The 23,418-nt window shown below is 43.9% G+C and overlaps 1 protein-coding gene across 5 annotated transcripts in view; it reads left to right on the top strand.

Annotated features, from left to right (window-relative positions):
* UBP1 (upstream binding protein 1) overlaps positions 1-23,418 on the top strand; it is a 55,561-nt gene that overhangs the window by 29,079 nt on the left and 3,064 nt on the right. Inside the window, exons 4-16 of one of the 5 annotated variants that reach the window (XM_025884803.2) lie at positions 3,379-3,484; positions 3,939-4,045; positions 5,827-5,979; positions 6,080-6,190; positions 6,638-6,745; positions 12,269-12,372; positions 14,397-14,451; positions 15,103-15,196; positions 18,026-18,116; positions 18,283-18,414; positions 18,883-18,998; positions 21,153-21,295; positions 22,216-22,267. In XM_025884803.2, the coding sequence (XP_025740588.1) occupies positions 3,379-3,484; positions 3,939-4,045; positions 5,827-5,979; positions 6,080-6,190; positions 6,638-6,745; positions 12,269-12,372; positions 14,397-14,451; positions 15,103-15,196; positions 18,026-18,116; positions 18,283-18,414; positions 18,883-18,998; positions 21,153-21,295; positions 22,216-22,267 (1,372 nt within the window). Of the gene's footprint in view, positions 1-3,378; positions 3,485-3,938; positions 4,046-5,826; positions 5,980-6,079; positions 6,191-6,637; positions 6,746-12,268; positions 12,373-14,396; positions 14,452-15,102; positions 15,197-18,025; positions 18,117-18,282; positions 18,415-18,648; positions 18,671-18,882; positions 18,999-21,152; positions 21,296-22,215; positions 22,268-23,418 lie in introns of those variants that run through there. The other 4 variants (XM_025884810.2, XM_025884817.2, XM_025884827.2 and 1 more) reach the window with 4 other exon arrangements.

The raw sequence follows: 23,418 nt of genomic DNA, 5'->3' as shown, positions 1-23,418 counted from the left end.
AGAAAAATTGTTTAAATTATAGATTTGTCTGTAAAATGGAGTAAGGCATTATTATGTGCCCTGTATTGAGAGCCTTAAAACTGGATCCAAAAATATTAGAATACTACTGAAAAACTACTTATCTGGTAAAATTCAAACATACCCAGAGGTGGAATGGTATGGTGCATCCACATGTGTTTATCATGTGGTGGTTTCTCATAAATTTCACATGTGTGTCATGGGTGCACAGGCTAAGCTCGCCCACCAGCGGCCACAGCTGTCCTCAGTTTGCCAGTCTTGTTTTATCTGTTCCCCCTTGTGCTTGTTTTTTTCTTTTTCTTTTTCCTTTTCCATTTTTTTTTTGGCTGGACTACAGAATTTACTAACTCATAATTTTAATTCCTCTTTTAAACAGTAATTTTAACTAAGCTCATCATTCATAGCTTTTCAGCATCCTGAGGAAAATAAAACACACTTTGGCATGTGGATCCAATGCCAAAATTAAGTTTGCATCAAAGCACTGGAGAAAGTCACTTTTGAAGCCGTTTGTCATTTATCAGTGAAGATCAATCTGGGGCGGTTCACTGTGAATAGGTGGTAAGATTTAGAAAGGACCAGTCTGATAGAGGAGACTTAATGTTTAAAATACTTTTGGTAAGCTAGTTAAAAATATCTGTCAGATTAAGTTGGAATGGCAGGATTAGTTATGTTGGTACATGACTGCTTTAAGTTCAGCTTCCTGGAATTTCGTTCCAAATTAAAATATGTAAGAACATTTAATATACACAATTAACGCAAGAAGTGAAGGCAAAAAATGACTCTTCATTATGAGATAGTGAACTGTTGCTAGTAAAGAAACCATCCTCCTATAAGTGCAAAGTAGAGGTTTTGTTGACATTAAAGTAGCATATTCTGCCTAGACAAGGGTACTTATTTTGAAAGCATCAGTTTCCCTAAACAGTTAGCTTCAGGATTGGAGAGGTTAATTTTTAAAAGGTCTTAAGTCGGTTTCATCTTTCCTTGATAAGCCGCTTGTCCCCGATACATGGTGACTGTGGCAGAAAACGTCTGGTTGGATCCCGAGAGTCTGCAGGGGATGCAGAGCAACAGTCGGCCACTGCCACAGGCTACACAGTGAATTTCCCAAAAATCACGTCCTTTTTTACCTAGAAGCTCCCCAAGTCTGATTCCTGGCCCCACGGTCTTTGACTCTGCTACTGTGGGGGAGTCTTGGAGAACAAAGGGTGGGTTGGCAGGGGTGCTTTGGAACTCGTTGAAAGTGCTTCCTGTACTCAGTGAGGTGCTTGTTCTATTTGTCTTATTGTCAGGGCCCCTTTATCTGTTGCTGGGTGTCTGAGTTCATGAGTTTTTCCCTTCCAATTTCATTTAAGTTTTCTTTTATATATTGCCACTTCTTAATTATGGTTCTCCTTTCATATTCCTTACTGAACTTAGTCTGACCTCCTAGAATGGCGTTTAGTAAAGCTCTCAAATCTGGTACCTACATTCTCATGCTATTTTCATCTGAATTTGTGGATTCAGTTAAATACGGAAGAATCAAAATCATGTCATTTCTCTATTGCACTTTATTCTGAGTTCAGCGTATTGGTGAGTGTGACCCAGGGGCCACCCCCAGCCCGTGCACCTTCACTGTGGGGCTTTGCTGCCTGCAGGCAGTGGCATGAAGTGGGTGTAGTGGACCTCCGGGGCAGGCCCTGTGGACATGGGTGCAGGTGGGGAAGGCAGATGGGCTTGAATATAGCAGCATCCGTGCCTTTGTAGATTTCCACTTTGGTCCTGATGACTGACTTGGCCTCTTTTTTAAACGACAGTTGACCCTTGAACAACATAGCTTTGAACGGTGTGGGTTCATTTACAGGCAGATTTTTTTCAGTAAATACAGTACAGTACTCTAAATGTATTTTCTCTTACGATTTTCTTTGTAACTGTTATCTTTTCTCTAGCTTACTTTAAGAATGTAGTATAATATATATAGCATATAAAACGTATGTTCCTCGGCTGTTGTTGATGTTATCGGTAAAGTGTCTAGTCAACAGTAGGCTATTAAGTACTTAAGTTTTGGGAGGGTTCAACGCCCCTAACCCCCATGTTGTCAAGGGTCAACTGTATTTTAAATTAAAAATATGGCACTTTGGGGCTTCTGGGTGGCTCAGTCTGTTGGGCATCTGCCTTCAGCTGAGGTCATGATTCCGGGGCCCAGGGATCGAGCCCCACATTGGGCTCCCTGCTCACAGGGAGCCTGCTTCTCCCTCTTCTCCCTGCTCTGCTCTCTCTCTCAAATAAATAAATAAAATCTTTAAAAAATAAATACGGCTACTTTTAAATAGTTTGCTTCAAAATTTATCTGCTATGGACAGTACCTGGGGGGGTAGGGAAGACAGGGGCACTAAAGTAATATTTATATGTATTGGTAATAAATTATTTCCTATTTATACCAGAGCATCTACTGGAAATATGAGTATCTTATTGCATCATGAGAAAGTTACCTAAAAATGTGTCACAAACACGAATTAGCGCAAATGTGGTATCTGAAGGCATTTGGATGACCTGTTTTCCTCTTCCTGGAATGTAACAATAGTTGGCACTCCAAACCTGTGGGAGGCAAAGGAGGGATGGGTGGAGAGCCGAGAACTGGCCCAGAGTTTGTGGAGTAAAGTCTTACCTAGGAACCGTAGTGTTTGGATCAAGTTTACCTGTGGGTTGTTGTTTTCCCCCCCCCCCCCCCTTGCTTACCTCAGATAACCTATTGTAAATGAAATAGTAGAGAATGACTTTTGCATATGTGGTTTTTTTTGTTTGTTTGTTTGTTTTTGCTGGGTCTTATTTTGTAGATCCCCCACCTATTCCTTGACTATCTCTTTATTTTTTAATTTCATTGAAGTATAATTAACATGCAGTGTTATATTAGTTTCAGGTATACAATATAATGATTCAGCATTTCTGTATGTTAGTATTCATCCTTGATGATCTTTAAAGAAGTTCACTTATTAACTTATTTTAAATGAACAATTTTACCACTGTACCTGGGTTTCTCTGTTTCTGTTTATACTACTCTTTGACTTTAGTAATTCCTGTGTGCATCCGATGTTTTCTTCATAGAAATAGAATTCTTGCTCACAGATTTTATGGGCGTGTACCTTAATTTTGAATTGCAGTATCAGATTGTAAATAAAAATTTTACCTAAGTAATCATTTTATTTGTGCCTTTTATTTGAGTTATCCAGATACTCCAAGAACAAAGCAGTTCACTTAGAAAATGTGTAAAGCAGAATTTTTTTTGGTATGCTCTTCTATTATAGGTTAATGCATAAGTGAAAATGCTTATGCATTTTAGCTGGACCAGTTTAAAAGTACTCGTTTTCCTCACTTGTTCCATAGAGCATCATAAGAGTTGTATTCCATGACAGACGGCTACAATATACAGAGCATCAGCAACTTGAAGGCTGGAAGTGGAATCGTCCAGGAGACAGACTTCTCGATTTAGGTACAAGTGGCTGTCAGAAGACTCTGGAGAGATTCAGGCAGTTGTTTAGCTGTGCCTGGTGGGTAGGGAAGGCACCGTGTATAATTGTGTGGAGAGAGTTTTGGTGTTAGCAGATCCTGTGTGCCTTGAGTTGTTCTATAGTTTAGAAATGAAGTGGTTTTTTGGCTCTAAAAGAACGTGAGCCAGGAATTTGGGGTTTTGAAATAATTTATTTAATTCTCAAATGGCACCATCCATCATATGTTGAATAAAATGAAATAGAAACCATGGTGGGATAAAGTCTGATAGCATTGGGTGGGTTTCAATGTTAGCATCGCTGACCGGGAAAACACTGACAGAAAAGGTTCTGCGTGGAGGTGAGATAATTGCATGTGAACATAATTATAATAAGTTGTAAGCTTTTTTAATTATTCATAGTGAATGAGTTTCTATGTAACTCTTTTTAAAATAACAGATATTCCAATGTCTGTGGGAATAATTGACACAAGGACAAATCCAAGCCAGTTAAATGCAGTTGAATTTCTGTGGGACCCTGCAAAGCGCACATCTGCTTTCATTCAGGTTTGGAGTTTTTGCATTATTAGAAGTATACTAGCCTAGTCATTTAAAAGGCCATGGATGAGATTAAATTCTTAACACATGATGTTACCTTCTTTATTTTTTATTGTTATGTTAATCACCATATATTACATCATTAGTTTTTGACGTAGTGTTCCATGATTCATTGTTTGTGCATAACACCCAGTGCTCCATGCGGAACGTGCCCCCTTGAATACCCATCACCAGGCTAACCCATCCCCCCACCCTCCTCCCCTCTAGAACCCTCAGTTTGTTTTTCTAGTGATGTTACCTTCTTTAAATGCTTATTTGTAAGCTATCTTGTAATGTCTTCTATTTTATATATATTTTAATTTACATACATATATACTGTTAAGTTGGATCCCCCACCTATTCCGTTAATTTACGAAATCCGTCATTTATAGGCTAATATATATACAAAGACAGTCGGATATGTAAAGCATTATTCAGATGTTAACTTTTACCATGGTTAGTGACAGTAATCAAAACTTCTGTTTTTCTTAAGATGCATTTCTCTTGAATAAAAACTCCTGTTTAAAAGGGTAGGATTGGGGCGCCTGGCTGGCTCAGTCAGTAGAACATATGAATCTTGGTCTCGGGGTCGTAAGTTCAAGCTCCACATTGGGTGTAGGGTTTACATAAAAAAATAAAGTAGAATAAAAGGGTGGGATTGAAAAAAAGTGTACAGTTTCAAGATTTTCTCTCTAGCATAATTTAAAGACATTTCTAATACTGAAAATTTCAAACCCCACAAAAGTAAGAGAATAATGATGAATCTTCCATGTACCCATCACCTGGCTTCAGCAGTTATTTAGTAGTTTCCTCTGTTTTCGTTATTGATGGAATACTTTAAAGCAACTCCCAGGCATCTCACTTCACCCATAAATACTCAGTTTGTATCTCTAAGAGAAGAGATTTTTTAGAAATATTAATGTGTATTTAGATTTATAAGTGGTGGAATTAAAACTACTTAGTAGGTAATGTTTATGTGGAAAGGGAGATTGCTTAATTGCTGATCAGCCTAAGTAGTCTCTGATTTGTATGAACTGTAAAGAATATTTGTTTACTTATGTATTTTTTAAGAATCTTTAGTATTGTGTTTTTTTGTGGTTTACCAAATACTGTCTCCCGCCAACGAAGAGTCACTAGGGACACAGTTCCTGTTAGTTGACATTGTGCTGATGTCGGGAGAGGGGCGGAAGTGGTGGGAGATGAGCGTTGTCCTCGGTCAACTTTGAAGGTTGACAGAAGAGTTCAGATCGATATGGGCAGGGTGAGTCGTGGCCACGCCCCCAGGCCCCCAGGCGGTCTCATAAGTGTGTGTAGTCACAGCAGGAGCCTGGTGGGCTGGCTAGAGTCCAGGTGGTGACAGAAGAGGGCAGGTGACAGAAGCTCTCGGCAGTTAGGGGTCGGTTGCTGTGGACTGAGCCACGTGCAAGGCCAAGGACGCTGGGTCTGAGAGCATCATTCGGTCCACAGTGTGGAGGTAGGAGACGTCCGTGTGACCCGAACAAGTCCTGCGTGAGAGGAGAGGCATTGGACTGGGGAAGAGCTCATTGCCGGAAAGTTCAGAAAGGCCCAGTTGGATTTATGAAAGGAAAGCCACACAGAGGAATTCATGACAGCCGTCTGGTTAATATTCAGGAGTTAGTTTGGAAGGATCCTGAATTTATGGCTGTGGCAGAACACCTGAGAAGGAGCCAAATTGAAGGAGACTCAGTGGGCGGTACTTTGAGTCCCTTTCAGCTTGAGTTCTTTTCCAGGTACACTGCATCAGCACAGAGTTTACTCCCCGGAAGCACGGAGGTGAGAAGGGGGTGCCTTTTAGGATTCAGGTTGACACCTTTAAGCAGAATGAGAACGGAGAGTACACGGATCATCTCCACTCGGCTAGCTGCCAAATCAAAGTGTTTAAGGTAAGAGATAGAAATGAGGCTTTTAGTAACTAAGGCCCAGTTTTGCTTGTAAATTGTCCATCTTCAGCCTGATGGAGAGATCATCTATTTTGTTTTTAAGCCTAAAGGTGCAGACAGGAAACAAAAAACGGACCGAGAGAAGATGGAGAAGAGAACGGCTCACGAGAAAGAAAAGTACCAGCCATCCTACGACACCACCATCCTCACCGAGGTAATGCATAATAGCGTTTTCGGTTTCTGAGGCGAAGCAGCTGTTTGCATATTAGCACTCTCTCTAAGGAGGAGTTTTGCTACAAAGGGGTTGGGGAAGATTGGGTGGTAGATTGACATAATATTCTTTGTGAAATTTGTGGGGGAAAGATTTTTTTTAAATTTGGGGATTTAATAGATTAGTTTCCTGGGTGGGGTCTTGAATGAAGATGCTGAAATCCCAATCTGGTCTCGGAAACAGACCTTACAAACCTTGAAGTTGTCAAGAGATTAAGTCGGGGCCTAGAATGTCTGATTTTTGTCACTGCTGGGGTTTTGCATTTTCTTTAACTTTGAATCCTGCTAGTCATACATTTGTTTAATTGGACTGCAGAGACATAAAACAGGGTATTAGATCTTTCTTTGTATAATGAAAAGACATTGATCCCAATCTTTGGTGTTTGTCCAGATGAGGCTTGAGCCTATAATTGAAGATGCAGTTGAACATGAGCAGAAAAAGTCCAGCAAGCGGACTTTGCCAGCAGACTACGGTGATTCTCTGGCAAAGCGAGGCAGTGTAAGGGACTTCTGCTTCTCTTTTCATTGTGCAAGAAACCTTGTGCAGTGTTAGATATAGGATCAACTTCCACCGAAAAGTAAAGCCAAATTTGTTTTTGATGTCCTTGTCTTGATTTAATTTGCTTTTGTTTAGACTTCCTGCTTTCTGTTTGTTCCTCCCTGAGGAAAATTTCCTAAATCTAACACTTTAAAACAAAGTTGACCATATTGGGTGGTTTTGGAGGGAAAAACGACACTCAGAAATGTGTTCCCTCCCTGTCTCCTTCCCTCTCCTCCCTCCCTCCCTCTCTCTCCTCTGCGCACACACTTCCTTCAAGAGCAATGAAATTAATTGAAAATACTTTCTTTAGTAAAATAGTTATTTTTGTGTAATTAAAAAAGGTTTTGCTTTCTCATGTTGTATAACTGATAAGAAACTTTCATGGATATTTAGAGAAATGATGGCAGCAAGCTTGACATTAACATGCAATACTTTGTGTCACATTTCCCTGCATGTAGTATAAGAATGTGCGTCTGTCTGTGCTTTTAAAAGCCCGTTTGGCAGCACTGGTAGAAAGAAATCTTTGCATCGGTGTTTCCTCTTGGCTCCTGCATCGTGATCTTCTGCTTCAGGCCAGAATAGCGCACCTTGCTACCCTCGGACCCAGTTGCCCCAACATGCAGTGAAGGGGTTTGGCTTTGTCAGCTTCAGTGCAGCAGATCCTTATATTATGACCCAGTTCTTTATCGAACGGTCCACAAAGGTTCATCCTGTTCTTTAAACTTAGATCACCATGTACCCGCAGTTAATGTAAACACAGAGCATTCTCTAATTTTTAAAAGTAACTGTCATCATATGTATCAGTCACTACTGTCTTCATCTCATTGCAGTGTTTGTACTATCAAGGTGCCAGACATGGGATTTTCACGCTCACACATGTATGTAATTCTCTGTGTTATGAAAGTCACAGACACTATCACAAGAACCTCATTTTCAAATTAAAGCATTGCGTGACAATATTTTAGTGCTTCTTTATGCAATGACCCTGAAAATGTAGTCATCTGGATGGATGGGGAGCACACATGATGTGTTTTCTTTAACTGGGCTTTTTGAATTTGAGTCAGAGGTTGTATGGAACAACTGTATGCTCCTTCCCTGGAATGCCCCCCTCCAGTTTTATGTTTTTAATCCTCTATCTCATTTCCCAGCTGAAGACTCACAGCTACGTAAACTTTTCTGGGGAGATCCTGGTAAATCAAGTCACTTTTCACTTCTTGTTGGAAACTAATTAAAAGGAATGAATTCTGATAATTCATAAATTAATCTGTTATAGCCCAGAGCTATTCTGGAGATGGTAGAATTGTTGGTAAATTATTAATAATTCTTAACTCAAGTCTAAAGTATGCAAAACGTCAGCAGTTCACTGGCCTGGGATTTCACATCTTCCTAGAGTGTGTTTCTTGCTGCCCTGGGCTGTGTTTGGTTGGGTTAAGCTACTTCAAGGGGGTGGTTAGAGCTACTCTTTGAAACCTGTTTAAAAAAGCAAGGTACGGATTAATCCCTTAAAAAAAGTCCGCAGCATTTCCTGTATTTCTGCAAGTGCCTACAAAGAAAGGCCAGCGTTTCTCATAGTTGTTGGATAGTGACAGTTGGCTTTCATTAGGAAGGGAGGTCAGGCTCACCTGTTAAAAGGTGTTGTGTGAACCGGTCCCACACTGAATAGAGGCCCTACTGTTGGTTCTGAAGAGCTGCCACCCAGCAAACCCTTTAATGCATCTGGGGGTCTTGGTCTCTGAGCTGTATTTTACTGGCTCACATCGGGACTGCCAATGTCTACAGTCTAAGGTGGGTCAGCATTTTCCAGGCTACCGGGGAAGGGGCTTTGTTCACGGTACACCAAAATTGTGCCCACACAAATCCAAGCCAGGTAGTGCTGGCGGCATCATGAATTACAGACTCTGCTCAGGACCAGAGGCAGTCCAGCACTGCTTACCTTTCCAGACAGGGAGGCAGGACAAGGTAGAAGAAACATTGTACAAGTCTTCCTCCTGTGCCCTTGCCTTCCTGGCTTGAGACTGGGAGAGGGACCCATAAGACATGGGCAGGCGGGCCGCAGTGTGGCAGGCAGCCTGGCCATTTGAGACCCTGCCACCCATTATTCTCAAAAAGCCGAGGCCTCCCAACAGAACAGTTTTCTCCAAACACTGGTTTCCTGGTGTTCAGTGAGTCTGGCTTCATATTTATTGGGCAAGTTTTAGATGTCAGCTATTAATTAGCAATCCTGCTTTTCTCCTGTTAAAGGAGTTGAGCTCTGTAAAAATGAAATAGTTGGGTTTATGGAGGTTCTGTACATTTGGTGTCCCCCCTCCGCCCCCCCCGTCTTACTGTGCTCACTTGAAGCTGTGGATGGCTTCATGTCCTCAGACAGTGGGCAGCGATGAACAGAGCAGGTGTGGGGAGGCTGGATACTAAAAGGTTCACCTTACTTAGATGGGCATGTTAGGCTACGTCGTAATATTTTGTATCTGGGGAGGATGGTGTAGCAGGAAAATCCTCTTTCACGTAGTGGAGCTGATCATGAGCATGGGACAGCCAGAAGTTACTAGATCTGCCGGTCGGGTTCCTCAGACTGCACGAGCCGCAAGCAGCAGAGGTACTACTTTGTAAGATGAAGAGAGAAACGAGGCCCTAGGTTAAAAGGAGGGGGCACTGTTGTGTGTAAAAGTTGTTGAGAGTGAAACCGGTGTGCATGCAGTGAGTCAGCCGTGCTGTCCAGCTAGATTCGAGGGTTTTTTTGAAACTTGGTAGTAGTTGAAACAGTCTGTAGTAGTCACTTTTCCACTTTTTGAGGGGAAACATAATGAGTGGTTGTAAAGAATGTTAAGATCCTGGGATTTCTATTTTATTTTCCTTCTGTCCCTACTTCTGATGGGTGTCAGACATGTTGTAAGCACCTATAACCGTCGGGGAGACTAGTTCCTGCCCTCAGTGCTTCACAGTCTCTTAGCTCCTTCTACATGCAAAAGAATTTTGAAAAAGTATATACTCCCTTGCACGTTTTCAGGTTAACAGGAAAGTTTTCATCATAAATTTAAACAGTTGCAAAGAAGACAATTTTCTGGCACCATAAATATTTGTGTTATAATTTAAGAGAAAGCTATTATACTACTTTTGGAAGTGTGTTCGTAGCAGTTTGATACCCAGTATTGTTCATTTAAAAAGTTCATGATGAAGCTCTTTAGTTAAGTCTGAAATTTTATCCCACTCTTCCTTCTTGATCTGTTTTCTCTTCCACTCCCCATAAATAATTTCTTCCCAATATGGCATACTTTTGTGCCTGAAAATCTTGTTTTTAAAGTTTGATTTATTTGAGAGAGAGAGTGCGCGCACACGCGGGAAAGCAGGGTAAGGAGGCAGAGGGAGAGAGAGGGAGAGGGAGAGAAGCAGACTCCCCGCTGAGCTCAGAGCCTGACATGGGGCTCAGTCTCACAACCCTGAGATCATGACCTGAGCTGAAACCAAGAGTCAGATGCACAGTCAGTTGACTGAACCACTTAGGTGCTCCTGCCTGAAAATCTTTAAATGATTACCGTAGTTACTTCTTTATGACATACTTACAGAAACTGAGATTTAAAATTTCCTCTGATCATAAGGCTTGTAAGTCAGTTGAGAATTTTTTTTTTTAAAGTAAACTCTATGACCATTGTGGGGCTTGAACTTCCTGACCCCGAGATCAAGAGTGACATGCTCTACTGACTGAACCAGCCAGGCACCCCGAGAAATTGAACACTGCTTATGATTAGTACCAGTTTATCAAAACAACAAATCATACACATTTTGATGAATAGTTGTTAATTGTAAAAATAGAAATGTTACTGGAAATATATCAAGAATGAGACAGGGTAGAATGCAATCAAACTCTAGATTTTTTTTATAGATAAGAGAAACTTCGTTTAGATGTGCTTATTTTTCTTTGAGCAGTGTCATTCAGGTCTTGAAATTCCTTTTGAGTTATCTGCACAAAATCCCAGTGGCCTATTTTTGTATGAACAGGTAGATTATTTCAGTATGTGTCAGCTGACACCAGGTCTCCTGAAGTTTTTGAAGGCATGGAATTGAAAACTGCCTGACATACAGAAGAATTGTTTTATTTTTTTAAATTTTTAAAAATTTATTAAAGATTTTATTTATTTATTTGACAGAGCGTGCGCACAAGCGGGGGAGCAGCAGGGAGAGGGAGAAGCAACAGGCCCCTGGCTGAGCAGAGAGCCCCATGCGGGGCTCGATCCCAGGCTCCTGGGATCATCACTTGAGCCAAAGGCAGACGCTTAGCTGACTGAGCCACCCAGGCACCACCAGAAGAATTGTTTTAGAGTCATGTACTTTTTTTTTCTTTAAGATTTTATTTATTTGTCAGAGAGAGAGAGAGGAGGGGGAGCGGCAGACAGAGGGAGAAGCAGGCTCCCTGCTGAGCAAGGAGCCAGACACGGGGCTCGGTCCCAGGACCCTGGGATCATGACCTGAGCCGAAGGCAGATGCTTAACGACTGAGCCACCCAGGGGCCCCAAGAGTCATATACTTTTTTATTTATCCTAATGTCTTTAATCGTCTTGTGCTTGGTTTGGGGGAGGGTCTTCTATCCCTCATCCATGGTGAGGTATGACGACTTTTTGTGTAAAATGGGAGAATAATGATTCTCAAGGGGGCCTTGGAACCGAGGATGTCCTCACATGGACTCATTCTAGGTGGAATATCAGGGAGTGAGATGGACTCGCTCCATACATAGCTCAGGTTTAAAGGCTCGTACTTGGCTGCCCTGGCCTGCTCAGCCTGCTCAGCATGCTTTTGACTTTAGCTTTTTCACCTCTCCTGATTGTAATAGTCAATGCGTCTTTGTATCTTTGCTCTATCTTTGGTCAGAATGGGACCTGGGGTTGAAAAATGCCCTAGATCACCATGCCCCTTCCAGAAACTGTAAATACTAAACATGTGTAGACAGGTAGAGAGACATGGGCAGCACAGTACATGTTGATGTGTGTTGATGCTAGGCCTGCTTCACCTTGCTTGGGGATTATTAATCTTAGAGGAATCAAGGAAGCAAGTGGGTACTGGCCAGGCTGCTCCTTGGGCGAGAAGGCAGAGGAGTGCTAGGGGGACAGAGCCCCTGTCACCATAGGTGTCAGATGTCACTTGTGAATCCATTCTTGCCTCTGCTGTTCTAAACCTTGTTGGGTACCTGCTGCAGAGCTGATAAACAGGGAAGTGGAAGTTCTTGGAAGTATACATTAAAAATGCCTGCATACATTTTGCTGCTCTCATCACTCAGGTCTTCCCTGAGGTGAATCCGTGTGTAGACGCAGGTGGCAGGGAAAGCCACACAGAAGTAAATTTGATATGTTTCTGTGAGGTTGCTTGATGAGTGTCAGGTGTCTTGTGTTTTATAACCTCGCGTTTGGCCAGACTAGAGAGTGACTTACAAAAATATTTCTTCCATACACTTCTAAAAGCCTCCTGTTAATTTATTTTTGTTTCTATCCTTAGTGTTCTCCATGGCCCGATACCCCCACAGCCTACGTGAATAGCAGCCCTTCCACAGCGCCCGCCTTCACGTCCCCCCAGCAGGGCACCTGCAGCGTCCCCGACAGGTACCGCTTCGTGCCGTCGCTCACCTGGGGCTGACCATGCCATGCATCTTCATTGCTGTCCCTCACTTGCCAACATCCTCTTTTGTATATATATCTGAGGTATATGGTCATGGGAGCTAGCCGCCCCAGTTTCAGAGGAGAACTGTCATTTCTTTGCTTGCCAGCCTTTTTGCTCTTAGCCCTTCATGCCTCACACATTCACAGCCGTAGAAATTGTAGAAAAGGGGACGTTTTCAAGCTACATTCTTTGTGAGAGAAAAAGAACATGAGTGGAGTTCATGGATAGAGAAGGACTGTGAGTTATTAAGGTGAAACTGACTTGGATGTGTTCAGGTTGCATTTATTATAAAGTACGTTTGTCTTCAGTGCGCACCATATCAAACAAGAGCTGTTTCCTGCCCTGTTTTTTCTGCCTCCTATTACACTATTTACTTATTTATTTATTGTGGTAAGTTTTTAAACTTGAAGGAAAGGCTTTTAATTTCTAAAACTTTACTGTGGTTTTAGAAATGGGGATAGTGGACTTTCTTTTTTATTCTCTGGCTGTGATTGGCATCTGTGAACCCTGCAGGCTCTGGGTGGGGGCAGGGGACGGTGTCACAGGAGTCCTGCAGGTGCCACATGGCGCCCCGGGGGGTCTTGCCTTCCTGGGGCTCTGCTGAAGAGTTGATCCCGAGCAGGTCAGATCAGAAGTTTCTTGCTGGGAAGTTACACAAGACTGCTGAGGGAAAGGTTCTCCTTCTTACACTCGTGCCACGCTCACAGCAGGTCTGTCTTGGTCAGCTCTGGCTGCTATGACAGAACACCAGACCAGGGCCTTAGAGACAACAGAAACTTGTTTCTTGCAGTTGTGAAACTGGAAGTGTGAGGCCCCGGTGGTTCCGGCAAGGGCCCTCCGGGTTGCAGGAGGCCCTTGTGATCTCACCTTCCTGGTCGTCTCCCAGGTGTCCCACCTCCTCACGCTGTCATGCCAGGGGGGTGAGTTTGGTCAGTGTAAGCATTTTGAGGGAACACAAATATCCAGTCTATAACAGCGTCTGATAAGAACACAAAAACATGCTTTTCCCTGCGGAGATGAGTAGATTTGCAGGCAGCTCATCTTGTAGATCTTTGTGCTTTTTGAGGAGGAACACACCCTTGGACTCTGCGTCGGAGAGACCAGGGACTGACATGTCACCATGTGGGGGCCGTTTTAGTCTCAGCCCAGTCCGAGTCGTCTTGGGCCACAGTCATGACTTCGGAGGCTGGCTCTGGGCTCCTGCACTGCTGGCTGACCACGCAGTTCCCAGGAGCCGCGCGCCCTGCGCTGACCAGGACCTGTGGTCTCTGCTCTACGGGTGACGCACACCTTCCCTGTCTGCGTGGGCCCAGAGGGACAGTCACCAGTCAGCATCGTAACTTACATAATTGAAGTACAGGCGCTAAGAAAGGAGTCTGAGCCCAGGACCAGGAAGGCGCCACACTCCCTGTGGAGTTGTCTTCATTTTCGTTTGACCTTAAAAACTCGAGAGTGGCACACCTTTGTTCCTTTTGCTTCCCTGAGTTTCTCCCCCTTTAATCATGGGTAAATATTAATTAAGGGGGTATCATTTTCCATTTTTACTTAGGACCATTTCTTGGAGCTCCTTATTTTATTAAAGTGTGTGTGTGTAACGTGTGTGTATTTTGCAGTTACTTTTAACTCTTTATCTTAATTTCTCATATCTTTGTCCTTACTAAAATGAAGGAGTATCCTTCATTTTCCTGGCACCCCTGGAAATAATTGGAATCCTTTTGTTTCCTAAAACTTGAAGTTCTTACTAGAACTGCTAGAGAAGGAAGAGGCACCAGTTAAACGGCCTCCTGTCAGTTTCATCATACTCCTGACCAGTGGTGCCAACATTCTTAACTGCAAATCTGCATGCTCTGTTCTACAATATTAGGTTAAATTTACCCAGTTTAATAGCCTTTAAAGTCTTGATATAAGTGTGTGTATGTGTGTGTGTGTGTAATAATTCTCCTTTCCTTCCTTCCATTCTCCCCAGCAATTCTTCTTCCCCAAACCATCAGGGAGATGGAGTTTCACAGGCCTCCAGTGAAGTAAGTGTCTTCATCCTGAAGCTGTCCAGTGCTCTAAGGGGTCTGCATTTTTTTTTTTTTAAGATTTTATTTATTTATTTAACAGAGAGAGAGAGCACAAGTAGGTAGAGAGGCAGGCAGAGGGAGAGGGAGAAGCAACAGGCCCTTGGCTGAGCAGAGAGCCTGACGTGGGGCTCAATCCCAGGACCCTGGGATCATGACCTGAGCTGAAGGCAGCCGCTTTACCGACTGAGCCACCCAGGTGCCCCTGCATTTTTTTTTTTTTTTTAAGATTTTATTTATTTATTTGATGGAGAGAGAGGCACAAGCAGGAGGAGTGGCAGGCAGAGGGAGAAGCAGGCTCCCCACTGAGCAGGGGGCCCGAAGCAGGACTCGATCCCAGGACCCTGGGATCATGACCTGAGCTGAGGGCAGTCGCCCAACTGAGCTGCCCAGGGGCCTGCGTTTTAAGGCTCTTACAGGGGCTTGAGGCATTATTTGGGTCTCTCAGTAGTCAGACCTGTCCTCCTCTTGGGTTTGTTTTTTGTTTTTTTTTTACGTTAAACTTGGAGGATTTCTGTGTTTTGTTTATAACATGCCAGTGACTTGGGTTTCTTTTTTTTATAAGTTTGAATAGTTTCTTCTATTTGTGTTCATTTTCTTTGTTAATAGCAACTTCAACCTTCAGCCACGATCCAGGAAACACAACAATGGCTGCTCAAAAACAGATTTTCTTCCTACACAAGACTGTTTTCCAATTTTTCAGGTATGTTTTGTGTGTGTGCATCTTTGTGTACATGTGTCTTTTGTACTTGTTTCTGTACTTTTATTAACTTTAATTTAAAAAATGTTTTTGAAGTAATTATGGATTCATACCCAGTTTCATCTAGTGGTGACATCCTGCATACCTCTTGTACCAGGAAACTGACATCAGTACAATCTCCCAAAACCAGTTTTCTGTGCTTCATTTTTGTACAAGTTCTGTGCAATTTTTCTCATTTTGTTAACTTTATTTTGAAGTAATTTTTGCCTTACCATCTTTTGCAAAGTTAATACAGAGATGTTCCGTGTACCCTTCACTCAGTTTCTCATATAATCGAAGTATGATATCAAAACTAGGAAATAGACATTGGTGCAATGTGTGTATATAGTTCTGTCATTTTATCACATGTATGGATTCATATAACCACTACCGAAGTTAAGATACAGAATTACAGCATCACCATAAGGATTTCCCTTATGCTTCCCTGCCCCTCCCCCATCATACCTATTCCCTGGCAACTATTAATCTGTTTTCTGTCTCTTGGATTTTATCATTTCACGAATGTTATATATAATTGGAATCACATAGTATGTGACCTTTTGAGATTGGCTTTTTTTCCTGCTCAGCATAATGCCCTTGAGTCTATCCAAGTGATTACGTATAGTAATAGTTCCTCTTTATCGCTGTGTTAGTAGTATGTGATATGAATCTACTCAGGTATGATTTTTGTATACTTAAACTTTTAAGTTTTTTCTTACAGAGTTATTAGCTAAGGGAGTGTGTTGGTTTTGTTTTTTTTTTTTTAAGATTTTATTTATATGGGGGTGGGGAGAGAGAGAGCATGCATGCACAAGTCGGGGAAGGGGCAGAGGCAGAGAATATCCAAGCAGACTCCCTCAGAGTGTGGAGCCTGACTCGGGATTGATCTCACGACCCGTGAGATCGGAACCTGAGGCAAAACCAAGAGCTGGACGCTTAACCAACTGAGCTGCCCGGGCGCCACTGTTGATGGAATTTTAAAAGGGACCAAGCAGAGCTTCTCCAGGTGGTGCTCTCTGTTTAGAGAGACAGTGATAGACCACGTGGGGCAGGGGCAGCATTTCCCAAGTGTATTTGGCTCTGGGACCCTTTCCCTAACATAGCCTGGCTAAGCACCTCCCGAGAATTGCTGGGCCACAGTAAACTGGTAGTGAGCTTGCCTTGCCCATGATGCTGTGGGACCAGGGAAGTGCAGTACTGTCAAGACTTCGAAGAGGACAGAACTGTGTGCACACGCCTGGCCTAGGGGAAAGTTTGATTGCACAAAGAACATGGTTTCTATTCTGTCAGCCACTTATTGCGATGTTGTGCAATGAGTAGTCATTCCCTGTGTAGCTCTTTGTCTCTTTAAAATTAAAGTACTGCATGAAAGTCTTGCTAGCTTGTAGCCACATTTTTATGTGACTATATTTTTATCTATGAAAAATTGGAAATTTAAAAATTTCATTGTGTGGGGAAGATGCATCTTGAACCCTCATAGGGAAGACACATGAATGAAGAGCAGAGCACATACAAAAGCTCTGGCAGTGGGAACCGACGGAGGTCCTGTTAAATGAATCCATGTTTCTGTCTGGAGAAGTTTAAGCTCTTTTCACTGTGAGCAGCTCTCCCATGGCCTTGGCCTCCTGCATTTTCCTCACAGAGGAGCTTCCCAGCAGAACGGGGAGAAGGGTGAGGCTGCTGGCTCGGAGCCTCTGGGCATTCACCTTCAGAAAAGGCTGTGCACACAAGCGTCTGTCCAGTTCTTTGTGCAGGTTGAGGAGATGCACACACCCATCCCTGGCCACAGCTGTGGGCCCCAGGAGAGACTGGGGAGACAACCAGTCTTTGCTTCCCTGGCTCTGGAAAACGACTCCTTTAGTGTTTGTGCCTCATGGAGGTGGGCTTCTCTGGTCTTTATTTCTTTTACAAGCTAGGAAGTTATCAGGCTCTCCCCTTCAGGCCTTCAAAAATAGAAAACCCCATTATCTTGTTACATACCTAAGCAGGTACTTATTACATGGAAGTCATGCCTTAATCCCGGAGGGCATCTTAATTGTACCAATAAACTACATCTTGGGTGTTAATAAAGGGAAAAAAGAGATTTCGGACACATTCAAACATAAAAAGTAGGAGAGGAGGAACTTCCATGTAACCATCCCCACCCTTTGGTCGGTTTTGATCTCTTCTCTGTCCTGCTTTTCTATTATATTTTGAAGCAAATCTTAGATACCATGTCATTTACACTTAGCCATCTGTGGGGAAAATCCTAAGGTAGAATATGTGGTTCTGCCATGCTTTCGCTTTCATATTAGAACTGGCTGCTGATAGTTATGCTGCAGAATGTTGGCAAGTGTAAAGAGGCCTTAGTCCTAACTTAGCCAGCAACTTGGGCGGGTCCCCCAAACTCTAGACTTCCACTTCCTCTTTTTGTAAAATAAAACATTACTGTGATCTCAAGGTTAATTATCTGGGGTCAGAATCCTGTTTATCCACAAAAGCACCAGCCAGCCAAAACCAGGTGGGTGGTGAGGTCGTGTACCGGGACCTGCGCGTCCATCTGATTGACCTGCCTCTGGGCTTCTGAGCCCCTCCTTCGGACGGGGCATGGAAGCGCCAGCAGTTTGTTTGCTTCCTCTGTGGGGCAGGGAGTGTGTGTGTGCGCGTTCGTGTTCGTGTCGAGGGGTGTGCACACAGGAGACCGGGTGCTTTTGAGGGACAGTTCACTGTGTGAAGGCAGGTGCTGTAAGGCAGCCAGTCCTGCTTGTTCTTTTTCCATCTCTTTGAAAAGAATCTCTTTTTGCTGTTCTCCAGGTGCCGACTTACTAAAACTGACAAAGGAGGATTTAGTACAAATTTGTGGTGCAGCCGATGGAATTCGGCTCTATAATTCCCTGAAGTCCAGGTAAAATAGTGTGTTTAAAGGGAACTGTTTGCTTGAGCTGAGGATGTCCCTTTGCGTGGGGAGTTTGGGCAGAATGTGTTTCAGCGCTAGGTTGGCGCACGTGTGTGCGCTGTGGGGCGTCGGCGGCATCGTGCTCACAAGAAGACTGTTTTGTGTGCACCCTCAGGGCAGGCCCAGATATGATGCAGGCACTGATGAGGGCAGAGGTAGACTGTAAGACTGTAGAAATGCACATGGGCAGTACTGATTTCTTGAAGACGACTGGGTTTGTTGCCAAGAAAACAAACTTCTCATTTAGGTGAGCGATACAGAATGTATGGTTTTCAAGGTCATATGACTATTACTACTAAACAGTTGTTAAAAATGTAAACTTCTAATTGTGAATGAAAATGATGGAATTGTAAACTCTTCTGGCTTTTAAGATCCATTTACTATCATTGCTATTTCTAGACTTGGGGCGTGAGAATTCCATTAAAATTGAATCTTACTAACTTTAAATTGCTGACTTAATCTTGAAACTTAAATTTACCAGCATCTGACAGACCATCTCAATGGTTTAGAGTCTGGATCATCAGATTAGACCACCTGTGATAGTTGGTGTGAGGTGTGTGTTTTTATATTTTTATTAGTCATTTGTTTTGTGTAATGAAATAATACCGTAAAGTTCGCATAAGGAAATAGAGCTTAGAGTCCTGTAGTTGTCATTTGTACCTGCTGCGGGGCGGCATTCTCCCACCGGCTCAAGCGGGGCATCTTCTGATTGCAGGTCGGTTAGGCCCCGCTTAACCATCTACGTCTGCCAGGAGCAGCCGAGCAGCCCACCCCTGCAGAGCCAGCAGCCGGCCAGCGGCGGAGGCGACAGTGGCAGTGGGACGCCCTATGGTGGGTCCAGAGTGCACTGCGGCTTCCTGTCACTCCCTCGGACAGCGAGGCAGAAACAGGAAGGCCGGGTGGGAGTGCGGACCGCATTGGGGCGGGGGGTAGCAGCGGTGCTGGGGCTGAGGCCTCGCCAGAGAGGAAGCGAGCTGCCTTGCTCCACTCTCGCCACCACTCTCCGAGTCTCCTTGCCGGAAATAGCTAATAAGCGAAAGCCCAGCTCCAGTGCTTTTTGGAGTTTTGCTGGCTTCTATCCCCCCTCCCCCCTGCCAACCTCAGATTTACTGAAATGATGAGTATAACATTGGCAGCTTGGCAAGAAGGCAGGAGGGTTTTTCTTTTTTTTTTTTTTCTTTCCATTTTACTGACGCGGGGGGAGAAACATCAACTGTCACATGTGCAGAGATTCATGTGTGTCCCAGGACCAGGCGCGCAGACTTGTGTCCGACCCGCAGCCGGCCAGTGCTGTGAGCTGTGTGCCGAGCACTCCACGCCAGTAGCCGTCCTTCTCACCCTAGGGGTTCTCCTTACTTGTATAATAGAGCGCTGGCTGAGGGCAGAGACAGACCCTGGCCCTTCTCTCCTCTGAATATGGCCCTTAAAAGCAATTATATTTTTAAAGGATGTGTTTTCTTATCTGTAAGGTTGGGTGCGTGATAATATCTCCCCTCTCCCATATTCTGAAACAAAATAAGGGCAACACACTCAGAATTTTCCAGAGACAAGTGTGTTATGGAATTCACAGAGGCGATCATTTACCCTAATTTTGGGTAGAGCTCCAAGAATCACTTGGTGTTCGAAAAATCCAAAGGAAAGCATCACTCTTGTGAGCCTTTCCATTTGGTGTCATTTTGACTTTAAAAGCTGTGAATTTGAAGACTAAAGATACAGAGGCTTAGTCTGAAATGATAACATTCTCAAGGAGCTCTCCAGGTATCACCAGGATCTTGTATATCATTTCCATCTATATGGTCAGGCTGTCGGACTGGGGAATGTGTTTGTGGAGGAGTGTGGGAAATGTTGGCCAACTTAGCCCTAGATCATGGGTTTTCTAAGTTTCCAGCAGACTTCCCTAAAAGGCAAAGTAGGAAATGCCTCCTTTGTGGACTCGGGGGGGGGGGGGGTCTTTCCCACCGGCCCTGCCATTGCGGCGCCAGAACCAGCACAGACTAGATGTAGTGATGGGCGCGGCCGTGTTCTGATACAGTTCTGTTGGAAAAGAATGAGTTAGGGCAGGGCTGGGCTCACACAGGCTGTAGTCTGGGGACTCCGCTGTAGATCAGCTCTGTGTCTCCCCTTAATTGTAGTTCCACGTCCAAAGCTTTCCATAATGTGTAATTAGCAGAGGTTTCTGTTATCGTAAGCACACAAGAAACCCCTGTTTGGGGAAGCCAAGTTCTCGTGCCGATGCTGTACTCACTGGCCGGCTGGCTTGAGTCTGTAACTGAGCGGGACCTACAAGAGCCGTGCTCGCTGCAGATGCACTGGCAGCAGATGGCAGCTGCTGCAGAGTTAAAGGTTCCAGAAACCCGGGCCCTTGGCTGGACTGTGCTGCAGCTTGTGGGAAGCAACAGCAGGTGCCACTGTCCACGTCCTTAGCCTTTTACATGGTGTCTTCTATGCCATGTTCCATTCACTGTTGGGGGGATTCCTTGGGATCCATTCCCCGTAGTAGAATTACTGAATCAAGAACAGAGTGCTTTTTATATTTATATATATATTGCTAGAAGCACATGACGTTTGAAAACCACTTTCTTCAGCTGTAATTTATATGCCATAAAATCCTTCCACTGTAAGTATCCAGTTCAAAGACAGTTTAGGAAATTGAGAGTTTTGCAGCCATTACCACCATCAGGTTTTAGTCCCATTACTCCAGAAAGGCCCCTATGCCCATTTGCAGTTAATTCCTGTTTGTTTTTTAAGGAAAATTAAAACCCGATCCTTTTATACAGATATTACTGTTAATGTTTATTAAATTGTACGTGTGGCATAATTTATTATTATTTCAAATAGTAGGTGGTAAGGGAGGAAAGAAATACTAGTTCCCGTTTTTAATTTTTGTATTTTTTTAGTACTTTGAAAGGGGTGATCTTCTTAGAGATGAGGTGGAAAACAGATCAAAGATTACTGCTAAAATGCTACTCTTATTTTTTATTGCAGTGTATCATGCAATCTACTTGGAAGAAATGGTTGCTTCAGAAGTTGCTCGAAAACTTGCATTGGTGTTTAATATTCCTTTCCACCAGATTAACCAGGTCTACAGACAGGGGCCCACTGGTATTCACATTCTTGTTAGCGATCAGGTAACGTGAACTGGCCGTGCCATTGCTTCTCCCTTCACACTGGCCTTTACTTTCTATCACTGAAGAACTCTGGAAAAATTCTGTGATCTCTTGTGCAAGTACTCCTGAGAATCGGTTTTAAAGAGCTGGGGTCAAATTTGTAAGAATCTAAAACCAAAAGTTTCGGGTATCCTGGTGATAGAAGGGATATAAACCCAGACCTGTGGCTCGGCCCCCTCTGCCCTCCGCCCTCCCTTAGACACTCACCGGGGGCTCCGGGGTTAGTGGGGCTTTGGCCAGTTTTATGTAGGGGGGTGTTTGGATGCGTTTTCCTTTTCTTTCCTATTTGATGACTGATCTTTATTTAAAAAAATTTTTTTAAGATTTTATTTAGTAGAGAGAGAAAGCACGAGTGGTGGTTGGGGGGTGCAGAGGGAGAGGGAGAAGCAGGCTCCCCGCTGAGCAGGGAGCCCGATGTGGACTCAATCCCAAGACCCTGGGATCAGACCTGAGCCGAGGGCAGACGCTTAACCGACTGAGCCACGCAGGCGCTCCTGATGGCTGATTTTTAAAAACCTTAAGGTTATTGTTCCCCCAGTGTTCAGCAACAAGCAGGTAATAATAGAAGACCGCTAAGACTGGGACTCTGTTAAGAGTCATTCTTCACAGGGCCCGTCGGGGAAAGCTCCCAGTGGGTTGTAGGGCTGTCTCAGGGACCAGGCATGGGCAGGCCTCGTCAGCACGAGGCCCCGCCAGTGCAGCAGGTGGAAACGTTTACTACCTTACGCTGCTTTCATCAGTTACATTTCAACCACTGAGTTCTGTATTTGTGCAACAGTATATAGATGACATTTTCCTGGAGCTGCTAATTCTGTTCTTTTCTGATCAGCTCAGAAAAAACAGTTGGATCTTAATTTGTGTTATCTGCTTTATCCTTCTAGATGGTTCAGAACTTTCAAGATGAGAGTTGTTTTTTATTCTTCACAGTAAAAGGTACTTTGCATGAGTGCATGTGTCTTGAAATGCTGAAATCATGAAAGATGGTGTGTGCCTGTAATCAGTAGTCATCTTGTGTGTTTACTTTTGAAAATGCTGGCTTTACTAGTATTAAGAGTTTGAAAAATGAATCGAGAATATTTCTAGTGCTTAATAAACTAGCAAATAAGGAAGAGGAGTCAGTCCTACCTAGATTATTGGGAAAAAATACTCAATTCAGCCACCATTTTCCTGAACACCTTGTGTCAGACAGCTTTTGGTGCTAGAAAGGTCTTGAACAGAACACTCCGTGGAACTCCTAGTGGGGAAAGCAAACCAGAATTAGCCACCAGGTGCATACAATTACAAAATATTTTTTTTTTAAGTTTTTTTTTTTTTTTAAGATTTTATTTATTTGAGAGAGAGAATGAGAGATAGAGAGCACGAGAGGGAAGAGGGTCAGAGGGAGAAGCAGACTCCCTGCTGAGCAGGGAGCCTGATGTGGGACTCAATCCCGGGACTCCAGGATCATGACCTGAGCCGAAGGCAGTCGCTTAACCAGCTGAGCCACCCAGGCGCCCTACAAAATCTTTTAAGTGCTGTGAAGGAGTGGGAAAGTGGGGGTGCTTGTGTTTAAGGGGGTGCCGGGTAGGGGGACATGGAGTGGATGAGCGAGGCCTCTCTGAGGTGTCAGTAATGCTGAGACTTAGAGTGAGGGGAGCTGCCCACCCTAGGAACACCCCAAGGGGGTGTGAGGCTGTGTGCGAAGGAAAGAGCCGGGCTGCTGTGCAGGGCTGAGTGAAGGCTGTGTCCCTGCTGCGCAGCGTGAGGGGCACACGGAGCAGGATGGAGTCAAAGTGGGAGGTGCGGTCTGGTGTGCGGGACCTGGTATGACGGTAGTTGAGATTTTACTTGAGATGCGTTGGGAAGTCAGTGAAGTTGTTTAAACAAAGAAGGAATGTGATTAGGTTTTTCTTCCACTCTTGCAACTCTGTGGAGGCAGATGAGAATTGGGGGAAAGCTGGAGGCAGGAGAGGTCACCTAGGTCTGACACATTTATGGGCAGGTCCTGCTGCGCTCCACAGTTGAATGGGGGTCGGGGAGGGGGGTGACTCTTGTAAGAGCAGCTGGGCAGACAGTGTGCCTAGTAGAGAGGCACAACTGGTCAG

This window comes from Callorhinus ursinus, unplaced genomic scaffold (genome assembly GCF_003265705.2).
Source record: "Callorhinus ursinus isolate GAN/ISIS: 27379988/994484 unplaced genomic scaffold, GSC_fseal_2.0 scaffold1, whole genome shotgun sequence".
Taxonomy (NCBI): domain Eukaryota; kingdom Metazoa; phylum Chordata; class Mammalia; order Carnivora; family Otariidae; genus Callorhinus; species Callorhinus ursinus.
Note: the sequence above shows the minus strand (reverse complement) of the source record. Positions and strands in the feature narration are given on the sequence as shown.